Below are 16,389 nucleotides of genomic sequence, written 5' to 3' on the forward strand. Positions count from 1 at the left end.
AAAACAGAGGGAAAAAAATCATAATGCAAGCTTTACTTCCTTACAGAAGTCATTACTGACCCTCAAGTGTATATAGGATCTCCCTTTTTCTCTTCCCCACCCATTGTAAGTCCTCACACCTCCCCATATTTCTTCATAGTCTGCACTGTAATTGGCAAAATACTTTTGTGTACATTTTTCACTTATTCAGTAAATATTTAATGTATCAGGCAGGAGAAGTGAGGGGAGAGCAGCCTAAAGCATCTGTCTGAAAGGGCTCAAAGTCAGTGTTGATTTGATTTTGTCTCCCTTACCAGACCTCAAGTCCCAAAAGGGCTGGGGGCTTGTCCTGTCCACCTTTAATGTCTCAGAGCTTAACACAGGTGATAGCCAGGCTGACTCAGTATTTGCTGAAGGATTAACAAAATTAATGCCTACCCTCCACTCCCCCCTGCTAAGCATACCAGGAGGGGGCCACCGGTCAGTGGTCAGTGGGTGGATATTCCTTTGGGGGTGTGCATGCAAGTATCTATGCATGCACCCAGGGACCTGGGCCCCTCATGGAATCTGCAAACTCCCTGCTCTTGCTGAGGTCTGTGACGTGGGGGATTGTGGACTGAGAGGGGATTAGTTTGGAAGGTAGGCAAAGGAGTCAGGGCAGGGCCAGGAGAAGGCATGGGGCCCAGGATGCCCAGGTAGAGATGGTAAAACGGTATAAAGATAGAAAAGGAGATGGAGAGGAAATGTACTGGTGGCCCAGAGCCTGGTCCAACTGTATTCAATTGTTAGGGGTTTGTTCCTTTGATAATGTGCTAAATACTGCCTGTGGATCCTTCCTCCCCAGAAAAAAGCACAATTTCAGGGGGCCTACTGACTGACCCTCTGCCAACTAATCTTGAGTGCCCAATTAAGAACCCTAGTATCAATGTTCGACGCTCCCATTTTACCGAGGTGGACACTGGGGCCCAGAGTGGGCAAAAGCCTTGGTCAAGGTGACAGAGCAAGTGAGTACCGGAGCTGCAGGGACTCTGAGGACAGGAAACTGTCTTCCGCTCAGCCTTTGTGGAATTGGGGGATGCCGGGCGGCAACGCCCACCTGAATGCTTGCGGAAGGAGGCGGGCCAGCCGGGTGGGGCGGGGCGTGGAGCTTACTCACGCCCCGCCCCGCCGCCGGGTTCGGGGGCGGGACCTTTCTCCAACCTGCGCCGCTCCAACATGGCTACGCGGCTGTGCAGCATCTCTGCGGCGGCGCGGCGGCTGCTGGGGGGCCCAAGGCCCGGCGCCGGGGACATTGCGGCTGCTGCGCGGTGAGAGCCGGGCCGAGGGTGGGGGAGCGGCGCGCGCGCGCGGGGCGTGCGGGTGCGAGGGCCAGGGTCTGGGTCTGGGTCTGGGGATGCGCATACTCCGGCTTGGAATCTATGGGTTAGAGGCGGGGGCAAGATCTAGGCCTGGGGAGGAGCTCTCGGCAAAGAACGGGAGAGATGGTAAGATATGCGTAGGGTCTTTGTCCTAGTGGGTACTTGGCTCTGGGCACAGAATGAAAGATGGGGTGAATGAGAGGGGCATGTCCTGGGCCCTGGAGAGTGGGAACGGGGCAGAGGGCAGGAGTGGCTCCTTCTTTAGGCCTTTGGGATGATTGTGAAATAGCACCCACTGGGGGCTTCTAGGAGAGGCAGCTCCTCCCTTGGGAAGTTCTGGGTGGAAGAGATACGGGGAGCAGTGCGGGACCCCCAAAGACCATGGCTGCAGAGATCTTTTGTGCCCCAATCCTGAACAGTGCAAGTGGGACAAAGGAGGCCTGGGAAGGGATGGGAGTTGCCCAAGGTCACTCCCTTTGGTGTCTCGAGGTGGCATTGGGTCTGGACACAGTTCTCCTGACAACCGGTGCTCTTTGCACCACAACTGGTGGCCTCCTGAGAGGCGGAGGCTGGCTTGGCCAGGCACTCAGCCTGGGCTTTTTTGGGGCGCTGCTCTGGACTGAGGCAGGGCTTTGCTTCCCTGACCAGGCCTGGGAGGCCCCTCCCTCCTCCGTCTCCAGGGCCCTCTACTTTACCCATCTCCTCATCACCCTCTAGACACACTTGCCTGTCTCCCCGACTAGCATGTCGCATCATTTTTCTGTTAATCCAGCCCTTACCACAGGGTTCAGGACAGTATGCTCAAGAACATACTGCTAATGAAGTAAGACACCTGTCTCCCCACCTGTGGAAAGGAAGCAGGGGGCCCTCCTGTCCAGCAGCCCAGGCATGAAGCTGCGGAGTTCTGTTTGACCTTGCCATGGGAGCCCAGAGCACTGTGCAGCGAGGCTCTTGGGCCGTTGGGAAAGAGGAGCCAGACATGTGCCCCCACCCCGACTGCCCAATAATTGGGGAGAACCCTCCTATCATGAAAAGACCCTGGAGTTTGTTGGCACCGGCAAATCTAACTCAGACTTTCTTAGTGGGGTGACCTTGGGCAAGTCATTTGGACTCTTGAAGTATCAGATTCCTCATTTATAAAATAAGAATGATAAAATAGTATGTATCTCCTAGAGTTGTTGAGGGTTAAAAGGCCACATCTCGTATGTGAGGCTTCTAGCCCCTGGTGAACATGCAACAGATGTTGCCCTCATTCAGACAATTTCTGCATAAACCCCTTATAATATCAGGGCTGAAATGGCCTTGGGGAGATCATCTTCTATGAGCCCCTTGTTTTCCAGATGAGAAAATTGAGGCTGGGGGTGAGACCTCACTTCCCCACGGTAACAGAATCAGTAGGTGGTAGAGCCATTTCTGTGGCAAATATCCAGAGGCCACAAAAGGAGCATGGGACATAGAGGCCACCTGATGCTCCTCACTTAACTCACTTGGATGAGGCGCTGAACCTTTGTGAACCTTGGTTTCCTTTTCTGTAAAGTGGGGATGATAATCCCTGCTGGGCGTTTTTGTAGGATTGCTGTGAGGGCACTTGGATTAATACTTATCAAGTCACTCAAGAACTGCTTCATAGTTACTTATGCCCTGATCTCTCTTTAGGTACCTGGGAACATCCCCACCTGTTGACCTTTAGCCCATCCCATATCTCTCTCGAGTCACTAGAGGGGCAGGCAGCAGCCTTTCTGACCTCTGAGGTTTGGCGGCTGCTGGGGTAGAGACAGAGTGTGGGCTTTGAAGTCAGATGGATGTGGATTGGAATCCTCTTGGCCATTAATTAACCATCCTTGAATAAGGCATGAAAAACCTCTGAGCCTCATTTTTCTCAAAAACATATTGTGAGGATTAGTTCTTAGCACATAGTAATTGCTCAATAAATAGCAGTTGTTACTGTTGCACTGGTAATCCTGTTAACAGAACTTTAGTTCTTTTATTTTTATTATTATTAAGTAAGCTCTATGCCCAGCATGGGGCTTGAACTCACGACCCTGAGATCAAGAGTCACATGCTCTATCGACTGAGCCAGCCAGGCACTCCAGAACTCCAGTTCTTTTATTTCTCCTTGTGTGTCTTCTCAATATACACTTCTGGAACAGTAAGCAGAAACATGGTCCCTTTCTGTAGTCAGCCAACTCAAAACAGAAGTGTATTTCAGAATGTGCATAGAGCTGAGCTTCCTAGCATATAAATCTAGAGAACATTCTGGAGCAATTTCATGTTGGGGAGGGGGCATCAGACTGTTGACTCTTATCGAGAGTGCAAATGTGCCATCTACTGAAAAGTTCTCATCCGGGACAAATATTTGTTGAGCAACTCCCATGCCAAAAGCACTGTGCTGTGTACCATGGGGGGATGGGAGGACATTGGCTAATGACTTCCCATGTGGCTGGGGAGACAAGACAGATGAAAACTATGAGAAGGCTGATGGGGAAATGTGAGAGGTGTTTTTGTGGAAGGGGCTAAACTGGTCCATCTGGGGCAGCTCCTTCCCATAGATTGGACAAAGCTGCATTGTGTTTTTCTAGGCCCAAGAGGCATTCTTAATATAGTTGAGATACCAGAATCTTTGGCATTCCTGAGATGACATGAAGAAAAAAAAAAAGGAAAGAAATTGGGGACTGCTCTAGAGCAGTGATTCTTAAACTTGAGCAGGAATCAGAATCCTGTGGTGGGCTTGTTAAAACCCAGATTGCTAGGCCCACCCCCAGAATTTCTGCTGCCATAGGTCTAGGATGGGGCCTGAGAATTTCTCAGGTGACATTAATGCTGTGGGTTTCAGAACCACTGGGATAGTGAATCCTGGCTCTGGCTTGGCAAAGTCCATGAGAGCTAGAATTCCAAGTGGAGACATCCAGCCTTCGTTTTGTACACAATGCGGAGCCATAGAAGACTTTTGAGCAGAGCAATAGCATCACCAAAATGGTGCTTTACAAAGATGGGTGGGCAGATTAGGAAAAGTGGGGAAAGAGTAGGAGCCGGGAGATCAGTTAGGAAGTTTGGTAGGAACAGTGATATTAGCTAATATTCCTCTAGCTCTCATGTACTTTGCCAAGCCAGAGCCAGGATTCACTATCCCAGTGGTTCTGGAACCCACAGCATTAATGTCACCTGAGAAATTCTCAGGCCCCATCCTAGACCTATGGCAGCAGAAATTCTGGGGGTGGGCCTAGCAAACTGGTCCCAGATGGACCAGTTTAGCCCCTTCCACATTTTTTTTTAGCTTTACAAAAAAAACTATAGTGAATAAATAAAAACTTAACCATCTCCCTCTCCCCTCTCCCAGGTTAGCAGTATTAGGTTTGGGATAAATCTTTACTCATCTTTCTCTGTGGTCATACAAATGTTTTACTACTTTAAGATGCTTTTATTTAATTTCATCAGTCCTAGTGGGCTGCTCCATGTCAGGCCCTTTCTCTAGAAGACCCATCCCAATGCCCCTATTTTATAGATAAGGAATATAAGTCTCAGAGAGATGAAGCTGAGCTGAGATCAGAACCTGGATTCATCTAGAATCTGTGCTCTTAAGCACTAATTCTGCTGCTGATAGTGGGGAGCGTAAGGGGTCCTGAGCCCTGCATCCACACTCTGAGCCACCCTTTCTCTAATTTCTTACCTTCCAGCTTTTATTGTCTTTAAGCTGCTCTGTCTTAGCTTTTCCCCCCTGCCCCATTTATTTCCCAGATGCAGACTGAGCACGTGCTAGGTGCCCAGCACTGTTCTAGGCCCTGGGATACAAGGGGCAGACAAGATCCCTATCCCTGTGGGGCTACTTCTAGTGGGGAGACAATAAACAAGGCACATAATCAAAGAAAAAAACAAGGTATAATGTGGGAGGAGGAGCTACGGAAAAATAGAGGACAGGGTGAGAGGGGTTGGGGAGTTCAAGGGTAGGAGAATGTTGTGATTTCACTGTGAAAGTGAAATTTGAGTTCGTGAGAATGTGAGCCTATGGACACTGGCTTGGAGTTCAGACCCTGACCTGGGATTTTGGACAGGTCTTATCTTGGGTTTTACCTGGAGAAAAGATCTTTAGAGATAGGTTATACTCCAGCTTGCTCGTTTGACACATGGGGAAACTGAGGCCTGTAGGCATGAAAGATTAGAGAGTGGGGAGAAGAGATGGGAGCCCATCAGAGCTCCTGGATCCCCCTGCCATTCCCCCGGAGTGGAGAGCATTCTAGCCCCCCACTCTCTCTCCAAGGGCTGGCCTCCTGGCTCTTTATCTTGGTCAGTACTGATGTTAATAAATTACTCAAAGCCCAGTCCTGGAGCACAAAGGTCTTGGCTGACAGTAAGTAGGAGCCACTGTTTTCCCTGCCACTACCCCTTTCAAGAGAAGCATCCCCTCTACATTCAAACCAAAGGTCAAATCTCTCTGCCAGTGGCTTTGTTGAAACACCTGGTTCTTCCCAGTATGTGTCTGATGCTCCCCCAAGTCAGTGCTCAAACCCGAGGCGGGGGCTGGCTTCGGAGGAAAGAACTCTGGGTTGGTTCTTTCTTCTTTTCTTTTTTTTTTTTAAGATTTTATTTATTTATTCGACAGAGAGAGACACAGTGAGAGAGGGAACACAAGCAGGGGGAGTGGGAGAGGGAGAAGCAGGCTTCCCGCCGAGCAGGGAGCCCAATGCGCAGGGAGCCCGATGCGGGGCTCGATCCCAGGACCCTGGGATCATGACCCGAGCCGAAGGCAGACGCCCAGCGACTGAGCCATCTGGGTTGGTTCTTGCCTCAGCTCTGCCCCTGATTTACTATGTGACCTTGGGCAGGTTCCTTAAAACTCCTGACTATTTTATCTCAAAAATGGAGATACTAATAGTTATCAACACTACATAGATGCAGCAGGATCATTCTTCTGAAAAGCTGATCATGGATCCCTGACACAGAGGATGTCCTCAGCTGAAGTATCTATAGCGAAGCTCCCTTATTCTGGTCACCAAATTTCATAGAACCACACTGATGATCTGATGATAGTCGTCTTTTAGGTTTGTTAGTGAAACAAATACATGCATAATGACAGAAAGCCTATGAATTCAGAAACACTTAAAACAATTTTTTTTTTAGCTTTACAAAAAAACTATAGTGAATAAATAAAAACTTAACCATCTCCCTCTCCCCTCTCCCAGATTAGCAGTATTAGGTTTGGGATAAATCTTTACTCATCTTTCTCTGTGGTCATACAAATGTTTTACTACTTTAAGATGCTTTTATTTAGTTTCATCAGTCCTAGTGGGCTGCTCCATATTTTGGAAAAAAAATAATACTTTGATTTGCAAGACAATTATTTTTATTTTAGTCATAGAAAAGGATTGAAAAGGGAGAGGGCTTGCTGGCATTTAAGGACCCCACTGCCAGGCTCCCTGGCTAGAAATTGTATCCTGGCTAGAAGCCTGACTACAAATTGTATCCCTGCTGCTAAGCAAGAAGATTTATAGCCTCTGGCAGCCTAAAAATAAGCCCCGCCCCTGCTGGGACCTTGCGTGGGAAGTATAGTTAGGTCTGGCAGGACCTGGTGGCAGGTCCCCTGCTCTGAACAGAATTTCTTTTCTTTCTTCCTTCCTTCCTTTCTTTCTTTCTTTCTTTTTCTTTCTTTTTTTCTCTCTCTTTCTTCCTTTCTTCCTTCCTTCTTTTCCCTTTCCTTTCTTTTCCTTTCCTTTCTTTTCTTTCTTTCTTCTTTCCACCTTATCCAGGTTCACAGGGTGGATATTTGTCAATTAAGTGTTGCCTGGATGAATGAATCTTGCCTTGTATGCCTTTTCACCCCTTCTATCTGCTTTGATCTGCTAAATCAGCCCTGGAGATTCAGAGACTGGTCAGATCACCTCCTCTGGAGAGTTTGCCCAGACTGCCAAAGGCTTGCTCACCTAGGCTCTCCCAAATACCTCTGGCTACAATTATGTTCCAAAGCCTGCTTCTTCCAGTGGACTATGACTTCCTCAAGGACAAAGTTTATTTTTCTTTGGCTTTTTTTTTTTAATTTATTTTTTATTTTTTTATTTATTTTATTTTTTTAATTTTTTTTTAAAAGATTTTATTTATTTATTTGAGACAGAGAGAATGAGATACAGAGAGCATGAGAGGGAGGAGGGTCAGAGGGAGAAGCAGACTCCCTGCCGAGCAGGGAGCCCGACGCGGGACTCGATCCAGGGACTCCAGGATCATGACCTGAGCCGAAGGCAGTCGCTTAACCAACTGAGCCACCCAGGCGCCCTGGCTTTTTTTTTTTTAAAGATTTTATTTATTTATTTGACAGAGAGACACAGTGAGAGAGGGAACACAAACGGGGAGTGGGAGAGGGAGGAGCAGTCTTCCCATGGAGCAGGGAGCCCGATGCGGGGCTCAATCCCAGGACCCTGGGATCATGACCTGAGCCGAAGGCAGACGCGTAACGACTGAGCCACCCAGGCGCCCCTATTTTTCTTTGGCTTTACATTTGTGGGGGCTGGGAAGGGGCACAGACCAAGTGTAGTGTGAGCACTGGAGAAGACGATGAGTATAGGCTTCTGTCAGAGGAGACAGAAATTGCAAATAAAGCACTGAGGAAAAGAGCCTGGTATGTTCGGGGAGGAGCAGATCTGGAGAGTAGGGTACACAGGTTGGGTGGAGGGGACAACAAGGAGGCTGGCAAGATAAGTTGGGCTGTTAGGGGTTTTGGACATCAGGCAAGGTGGGTTTGGGGTTGATCCTCTTGGCAGAGGGCTGCAGATATATGCCCCAAGTGGAGCAGATGTGTGCCGCAAAGAGCCCGTTGGAAGGGGGATAAGTAGAGGCAGGGAGGCTGGAGAGAGGTGGGAGGTGGGGCTGCTTCTCCCGGCCTCCCAAGGCCCTGCAAAGCTACAAGAAAAAGACTGGGCAGCCATGATCTCGAAAAGGGACCAGGTCTGCTCAGCTGGCTCCAGTGATGTTTTACACTCTGGAGCCGCCACTGGATTCCATGGCCCCTTTCCTAGAGATGTGGGTCATCAGGATATCTGAGGGACGGGGGAGCAGGATAGCTGAGCAGATGGAAGAGCCAGGGCTATCCCCACCTCTTTTTGTCCTCCTGAATTCCTCTGCCCTGCAGCTTCTATTCCAAGGACAATGAAGGTAGCTGGTTCCGCTCCCTCTTTGTGCACAAGGTGGATCCCCGGAAGGATGCCCACTCCACCCTGCTATCCAAGAAGGAAACCAGCAACCTCTACAAGATCCAGTGTGAGTGGCTTCTGAGCCAGCCTGCCCTCCCGGAGCCTCTGGGGGCCTGCGAGGCTTCAGCTGGGACATGAGAGGGGCTGGGACATCCTGAGCTGTCCTGGGAGCCCTGGCCCTGTGGGATGACCCCCCATCCCAGCTTCCCACAGATACACACACCCTTTGCTTCACTTCCCACTCTCTTTCCTCTATTGCAGTTCACAATGTGAAGCCTGAGTGTCTGGATGCCTACAACAGCCTGACGTGAGCATCCTCCTCCATCTGCTTATCCCATCCCCTGCTTGGGTGCGAGACTCCATCCCAGCCTCGTTCTCCTTGCAGAAATCTGGGAGATGTAGATTTCAGAGCCAAAAGTCCTAAGGATGAATTGTCCAGCCTCTGCATCTTAGAGATGGGGAGACTGAAGCCCAGCCCTGAGGGCCTGAGTTGGAACCCTTATCTCAGGGGCCCTGGTGGCTGGTGTGAGCCCTCCCCCGTCTCTCTGTCCCCCTCCCCCCCACCCCAGGGAGGCTGTGCTACCCAAACTGCACCTGGATGAAGACTACCCCTGCTCGCTCGTGGGCAACTGGAACACATGGTACGGGGAGCAGGACCAGGCAGGTGAGGTGCCCACCTCCCCAGTGCCATTGCCACCCAGCCCAGGTCTCTGGCATCCCTCATGCCTGGCCACCCTCCTCTCCCTCTCTCCAGCGGCACTCAGAGGGATCTTTCTAAATGGAGTCTTCATCGGCTCACTCTGCTGCTCTTTCTTCTTGAGGGCCTGGGATACCCTGCCTGTAACTTTTCCCTCTTGGTCCTCAGTATGAGATTTATCCCTTTTCTACTGGCCAGCATTCCTGGTCTTGGTAGACTTCCATCCATACAGTATTTTTGCTGTTTCCCTTGGGAAAGAGGCCTTTAAACTCGAGGGTCAGACCATTTTGCAGATAGGAAAATCAAGGCACAGATGGAGTCAGAAGGCAGGTGAGGAATAGGCTGAGGATGGGAAAGATCAAAAGTCTGAGCTTCCAAATTGCTGGTCAGCCAACTGCCCTCAGCTCTAGCCTGCCTGACTTACCCTTTGGAAACCTTCCTCCCTCAATCCCAGCCATGCTCCCAGGGTTGGCAAGACTGTTTCCTTTCTTCTCTTCCACCTTTATTATTGGAAGGAGCAGTATTTTACTGGGACTGCCATAACAAAGTGCCAACTGCTAAAACAACAGAGATCGATTCTCTCAAGTTCTGGAGCCCAGGAGCCTGAAATCTAGGTGTTGGCAGGGCCATGCTGTCTCCAAAGACTCTAGGGTAGAATGTTATCTTGCCTTTTCCAGCTTCTGGCAGTTGCTGGAAATCCTTGACTTTCCTGGGCTTGTAGATGCATCCCTCTCATCTCTGCCTCTGTTGTCACAGAGCGTTCTCCCTGTGTGCCTCTGTCTTCACATGGTGTCCTCTTGGTGTCTGTGTCCACATCTCCCTCTTCATATGAGGACACCAGTCGTTGAATTTTGGGCCCACCCAGTATGATGGCATCTGAGCTTGATAGCATCTGTGAAGACCCTATTTCCAAATAAGGTCCTATTCTGAGGTTCTGGGTAGGCATGAACTTTGGGGGAAGGGGGACACCATTTGACCCAGCATAGGGGCTATGATAAAAAATTCAAACAGTACAAAGAGTTTTCAGTGAAAAGCAAGCCTCCCTTCTGCCCCAGAGCCCCAGGCCTCAGTTCTCTGCCCCAGAGGCATCTCCTGTCACAATCTCTTGGGTCTCCATTGAGAGATGGTACATAGCCCAGCATCTCTGGATATGTCCCCATACCCTTAAACAGATGTGCTAGCACACTGTGCATGCTGTTCTGGTCCTTGTTTTTTTTTTTTTTTTTTTAGTTCACTGTCTTAGAATATTCCATTTTAGCCTATCAGACCTACTCTCCTTTTGTCCAGCCTATCCGTTATAAGCCTGGTGCTCATGTGTGCTCATGTGCTTTGGATACAAGGACACGTCTGATCCTCTTGTGCTATTTAAGGAAGGTTAGGTGCAATTATTATTCCCGTTTTCAAGTTGAGGACATTGAGGCCTGGAGGGGGTCAAAGGCCACCTGGCAGACCTGGAGCTCAAACCTAGGCCTCCTGGGCTTGTGTCTGGGGTTATCCCCTGCCCAGCGCTACCCCCCACCAAGGCAAAGGGAACTCAGAGAGTCCTGATGCTAAGGGGACCCAGCTGGAGACTGCCCCATTTCCTATACCCTTAGCCAGCCTTGGGGAAAGCAGGGCAGAGTCCCAGCAGCCCTTTGACCTGTACCTCCCATTTTCTCCCCCACACAACAGTACACCTGTGGCGATTCTCAGGCGGCTACCCAGCCCTCATGGACTGCATGAACAAGCTCAAAAGCAATAAGGTATGTCAGTATCTGCTCCACAAACCTCTCTGAACATTGGCTCTAGCTCAGCCCTATGCGGGGAGCTGCTACCACTCCCCCATGGGGACACAGTGCTAGGGTGGAGGGCTCTTCATGGCCACTATGCCCAGACTGCCGTGCCCACAGGAGTACCTGGAGTTCCGAAAGGAGCGGAGCCAGATGCTGCTGTCCAGGAGAAACCAGATGCTCCTTGAGTTCAGCTTCTGGAACGAGCCACAGCCCAGAGCAGGCCCCAACATCTATGAGCTGAGGACATACAAGCTCAAGGTGCCTCCCCCTCACTGGTTGCCTGCCTGCCCCCCCGCTTTCCCTGCTGTGGTGTTGCTTTACAGATACCCTGACATGGGGGGACGGGAGGGGATCCTGTGCCCCAGCACCTAGACTGGGGCTTCTGGCCTCTCCCTGCCTATGGGCTCAGAACGTGTGCACCCATGCACACCCAGGTATGAGTTAGGGCCCCTGAGTGAGGCCAAGTGGCCCCTGGGGCTGGGGAGACAGGACAGTTTCCCATCTCCACCTAGCTGTGACATTGGAATCTGAGATGGGGGCTCATTTCCATTCTTTCCTCTGGTTCTCTTTCAGCCAGGAACCATGATTGAGTGGGGGAACAACTGGTGAGTGGCGGTGCCAGGGGTTGGGGGGACCCTGCCTACCTGCCCTGCCTAGTTCCCTGGCATGCCACCTTTCCCAGGGCCATATGGCAGGGAGCCTGGCATCCTCTGCCCCTCATGGATCCAGGAGAAGGATCCAGCTAGGAGGTGAGGATCTCCTAGAGGATTGTGAAGCCTCCCCTAGTAGTAGAATACCCAGCCCCTGGCTGTATCTCTGTCACCCCCTTCCCTGACCATCTCTGAGAGCTGAGGGTCCTACCTCTGGCTCCTCCCTTGAGGTGTGGCTGAGAAATCAGCCTGGGGACACCACAGAGGGCCTTTTGCACTGGTCCTGGGCTTGTTCCACGCTCTTCTTGCCATCCCTAGGGCTCGGGCCATCAAGTACCGGCAAGAGAACCAGGAGGCAGTGGGCGGCTTCTTCTCGCAGATAGGAGAGCTCTACGTTGTGCATCACCTCTGGGGTAGGCTGGGGACCCTCCAAGGCCCCTCTGCTAGTCCCCTTTCCCCACTGTCACTCTTTATAGATAGTGTGAATACATTAGTGCCCTCCTGGAGTTTACGTTCTAGCAGGGAGAGATACTACCTCCGACATAAACTAACACAAAAACATTATTTCCAATTATTACAAATAATAAAGAGGCAGGGAAAAAATGATAAAGAAACACATGGGAATGGCTTGGATAGACAAAGAAGGCCTCTCTGAGGAGGTAAAATGTTAACTAAGCTAAAGGATGAGAAAGAGCCAGCTTGTGAATTGCCAGGGAAGGGCATTCTAAGTAGAGGGTACAACATGTGCAAAGGTCCTGCGGTGGGGAAAAGGCCTTTGAAGAGTGCAGAGGAGGCCAGTGTGGAGAGTGAAGAGCGGGAGGAGACAGGGACATATCAGATCAGGCTGGGCCTTGCAGGCTGTGGGATTGGGATTTATCCTAAATGCAACGGTAGACTGATGCAGCATTTTAAGCAGCATGACATGACCTGATTTGTGTTCCAGTAGGATTCCTCTGGTTGCCATGTGCTTTGCCGAGGGTGCTTTGTAGGGGAGCAAGAGAGGAAGTGAGGCATCAGGAGATGGTTAAACTAGTTCCGGCAGATGAGTTCAGGAGGATGGTAGCCTGGCCTAACGTGGTGGCAGTGAGGATGCTGAAAAGGCCACAGATAGATTCATTAGTCTGGAGGTGGCCAGTGGGCCTTGTGGATGAATTGTCTGTGTGGGGTGAGGCAGGGAGAGGAGAACTCCAGATTCTTGCTTGAGCAGCTGTGTGTCTCTTACTGAGACCCTAGGCAGAGCAGGTTGAAGGGGTCAGGAGTGTAATTTTGGCCCTTGGAAATGTTGCATTTGAGATGCTGACACATCCAAGTGGAGACATGAAGTGGGCACCGGATACATGGGTGTGGAGCCCAAGGGAGAGTTCTGGGCTGGAAATAGAAAGTTGGGAGTTGTCAACAAATGTACTAATGGGATGAGATTGTCAAAGCAGACAGTGTTTGCTAAACAGTTCGAGACATTGGGAAGAGACAGCAGGACAGGGTTTGGGGCAATGACAGGAGGGCCCTGTGCTAGGTATAGGATCAGATCCTCTGTTCCCACGGAATGAGCCAATGCCTTTCCCACAGCCTATAAGGACCTACAGTCTCGGGAAGAAACTCGAAATGCTGCCTGGAGGAAGAGGGGCTGGGACGAAAACGTCTACTACACAGGTGAGTGCTTCCTCTAGGGGGTCAGCCTAGCCCTTGGAGGTCATCTGCCAAGAGCCCAATGTGAGGATGGAATCCCCTTTGCAAGGAGGTCAAGTCTCACTCGATTACCTCCAGTGATGGGGAACTTACTTTTAAGACAGTGAGTGGGGTTCTGTCCTGGTGGCACACTCCACGTGATCTAAGCAGTGGTCTAGGTGAGTGCTCCAGGAGATGAAAACACAGATGAAAACACAGATGGTCCCTATGCACTGTGACCTCAGGCATGGTTCTTCACCACGGCGAGGCTGTTTCCTCATCTGTAAGATGGTGACAGTGATAGTGCCTCCCTCAGAGGGCTGGAAGGAAGATTCTAGGAGCTAAGTTAGGAAAAGTGCTTCACCCAGACTGGCACAGAGGAAGCACACAGCAAATTTTTTGAGGAAGTTTTTTGTTCTCTGTGTTTGCCACATTGCTGGGACCCCTGAGAACCACTTGGAGTCAACAGGTGTTGATTGAGCGAGCCCTCGCTGTGTGCCAGGGACTGCAGTGGGTGGGTGGCTAGGGGCCACAGAATGAACAGGAGCCTTTCCCTCCCCTTGAGGAGCTTACAGTTAAGTGTCCACACTTACCAGCTGATGTGGGGGAGAATGCGCTTCCTGAAGGAGTTAGCGGGAGCCTCACTCTTGAAAGTGTGATATTGAATGATCGTATCAGGATCTCCTGGAAGCTCGTTAGAAATGCCAAATCTCAACTCCCGCCCCCATCTGCTGAATCAGAATCTGCACTTTAACAAGAACTGTAGGTAATTTGTATGCATAATAATGTTTGAACATCTCTGAGCAAGAGCAAAGTGGCTGACCTCCTGGGTGACCTTGGGCTGACCTCCTATGGGCTGCAGTCTCCCTATCTGTAAAATGAATCATTTGAACTAAATCAGTGTTTTTCAAATCTTAGCCACTTGAGGACACCCTCATAGCTTTTGTCCTACCGGTATACTAGGGCTATAATTATTTTCTTGATATTTTTCTTTAAATCCCCCTACTTTCTTCTACACCTAGCCCTAAGCATTATTATCTGTGAAGTCACTTTTTGCTATGCTACTTGTTCTTTCACATCACAGGAACATAGATATATCATTATGAAAATAAAAAAAGTCCCCTCTTAAGCCACAGTTGGGTGCTTTCCATTCCAGGAGGGCAGTGGGGCTTTCCCTGTCTCAGCATCCCAGGCCTCCTCCTCCTCCAAAGTCCACTTGTGGGGTTGGCTTGCCTCTGCACCCTCTGTGACCTCTGCCTCTCTTTCCACAGTCCCACTGGTGCGACACATGGAGTCTCGGATCATGATCCCATTGAAGATCTCGCCTCTCCAGTGATGCTGCCTCTGCCCCTGCCCCCTTCCCCTTCTCCCTCAGGGCAGCCATGGACAGAGGAGCTTCCAGTCCTGCTGTCTTTGTTTTCTCTTGGATCTGGGAGGACTCTGGGGGTTCGTGCTCAGCTCAGACAAGGGGAAGCTGAAGGATGACAGGGTTCTGAGGACTTGCAGCCCTGCCCAGACCCTTCCCACCTTCCCCGCTCACCCCTTCCCCTGTGCCAGAAGCAGTTTTTAATTTCTCTGAATGAAGAACAGCAGCCTTTTATGTCTTCTCACATTTCCCCTGAGATTCCTCATCTCAAGGCCACCAGTCCCCAGTTACCACCATGGAAGCCCTCTGTTTAGCTTTAGTTGTACAAAAGGTAGTGTGTCAAGTGGTTAGAGAGGAGGTGGGAAGGGAGGAGGTCAGACCAGGCCTGGCTCTCTGGAATTCCCTGGTCTCCACTGGGCCACCCACTTGCTGGATCGTCTGAGCCAAGTCCCTCCTGAGCCAAGTCCCTCCTGTCAGGGAAAAGCCTAAAACTGCCTCAAGAAGAAAAGGGGAAAACCTTCAAGTTAGCACAGAGTGAAGTCCTACATATTCCACTTAGAAAGGCTGGGAAAAGGGATGGGAGCTGGGAAGGATCTGGGTCACAGAATGGGACATGAACCTAGAAGGTAGAACAGAATTCAGAACTTGGATTTGAACTGCAGAATTTGGAATATGGAATCAGGAATAAAGAACAGAGGTTATAGAAGACCACCTGGGAAGGGGTTCTTAATACAAGACAGTTGGAAAGAGGCTCATCTCTTTCTCCCTACATGATATTGAGACCTTGACTGTTCAGTTTCAGCCCTTCTGTGTAGGGAGAATCTCCTGCCCTTTCTATTTCATTCCTGCAGGCGAAGTAAAGGGCCACGGCCTGTATTTCCCTCACCCTGCATTCCTTTTCTCTCTTCATATTCTATCAGCCCAACCCCCATTCTACTGGGCCACTGGGTATGTGGATTGGGGTCAGTGACTTTGGTAGCCTCCTGGGTGATCTCTACACCTCATGAACCTCTAGGTGGCTTGATTCTATCTCCCTTTGAGGAAAACTTGTGCTGGACTCACTAATGGAACCAATTAAATATTTACTATAAATCATGATGTTTTTTCTTCATCTGTGAGGAACTTAGGCAGGTGCTAGAGGCAGGGCCAGTTTCCTAGTTCCACCTTGCTGATTTACTTCCCCTGCCCTGTATTGTGTTCCCTGAGCTATAATCAGGGAGGGCCTTCCCCCATGGCAGAAGGCATTCAGGACATCAGTGTTTCTACCTCCAGATAAGTAGAATTTACACCAAAAGTCCTGAACTCTGTAGAATTCGTACCAGGGGTAGAAAACACCTGAGGCTGTCAAATGCTGCATTAGAGTTGTGACTCTGCCCTAGGCAAATGGGGAAACTGTTGATGCATCCGTGGAAAAAACAAGCGTAAGGGAATTAATGCCTTCCCTGACTTGCTGCCCTCACTAGTGTGGGATGTTTGGGTGAATAAGACAATGGTTAAATATAGAAGTTATGAAGGCAAATCCACAGGGGTTCGAATCTTGACACTACCACGCTCTCGTGTTATCTTGGGCATATGACACTCCTTCAACTATTAATAGAGCGCCTACTAGCGGCTGGACGTTGCTTTAGGCGCTGAGGAAAGAGTAAACGAGGCAAAGAATCGGCCCTTGCAGCCTCAGTTTCCTGGTTTTGGAGGGCAGCGTGAGGGTGTTGGCTGCTGGTTCTCGC

At 50.2% G+C, this 16,389-nt stretch overlaps 1 protein-coding gene across 2 annotated transcripts; it reads left to right on the forward strand.

The window, feature by feature from the left end:
- The first annotated feature begins 1,163 nt into the window (after positions 1–1,163).
- NIPSNAP1 (nipsnap homolog 1) lies at positions 1,164–15,750 on the forward strand. Of its 2 annotated transcripts, none has more exons than XM_021703487.1 (10): positions 1,164–1,286; positions 8,452–8,579; positions 8,774–8,819; positions 9,082–9,176; positions 10,881–10,951; positions 11,099–11,239; positions 11,555–11,586; positions 11,950–12,044; positions 13,198–13,281; positions 14,568–15,750. In XM_021703487.1, exons 1-10 carry the CDS (start codon positions 1,195–1,197, stop codon positions 14,630–14,632), a joined length of 849 nt encoding a protein of 282 aa, XP_021559162.1. In that variant the 5' UTR covers positions 1,164–1,194; the 3' UTR covers positions 14,633–15,750. The 2 variants fall into 2 exon arrangements, with proteins under 2 accessions (XP_021559162.1, XP_021559163.1); XM_021703488.1 differs by having other exon boundaries at positions 1,195–1,232.
- Positions 15,751–16,389: the final 639 nt, after the last annotated feature.

Source organism: Neomonachus schauinslandi, chromosome 14 (genome assembly GCF_002201575.2).
Source record: "Neomonachus schauinslandi chromosome 14, ASM220157v2, whole genome shotgun sequence".
NCBI classification, from domain to species: Eukaryota; Metazoa; Chordata; class Mammalia; order Carnivora; family Phocidae; genus Neomonachus; species Neomonachus schauinslandi.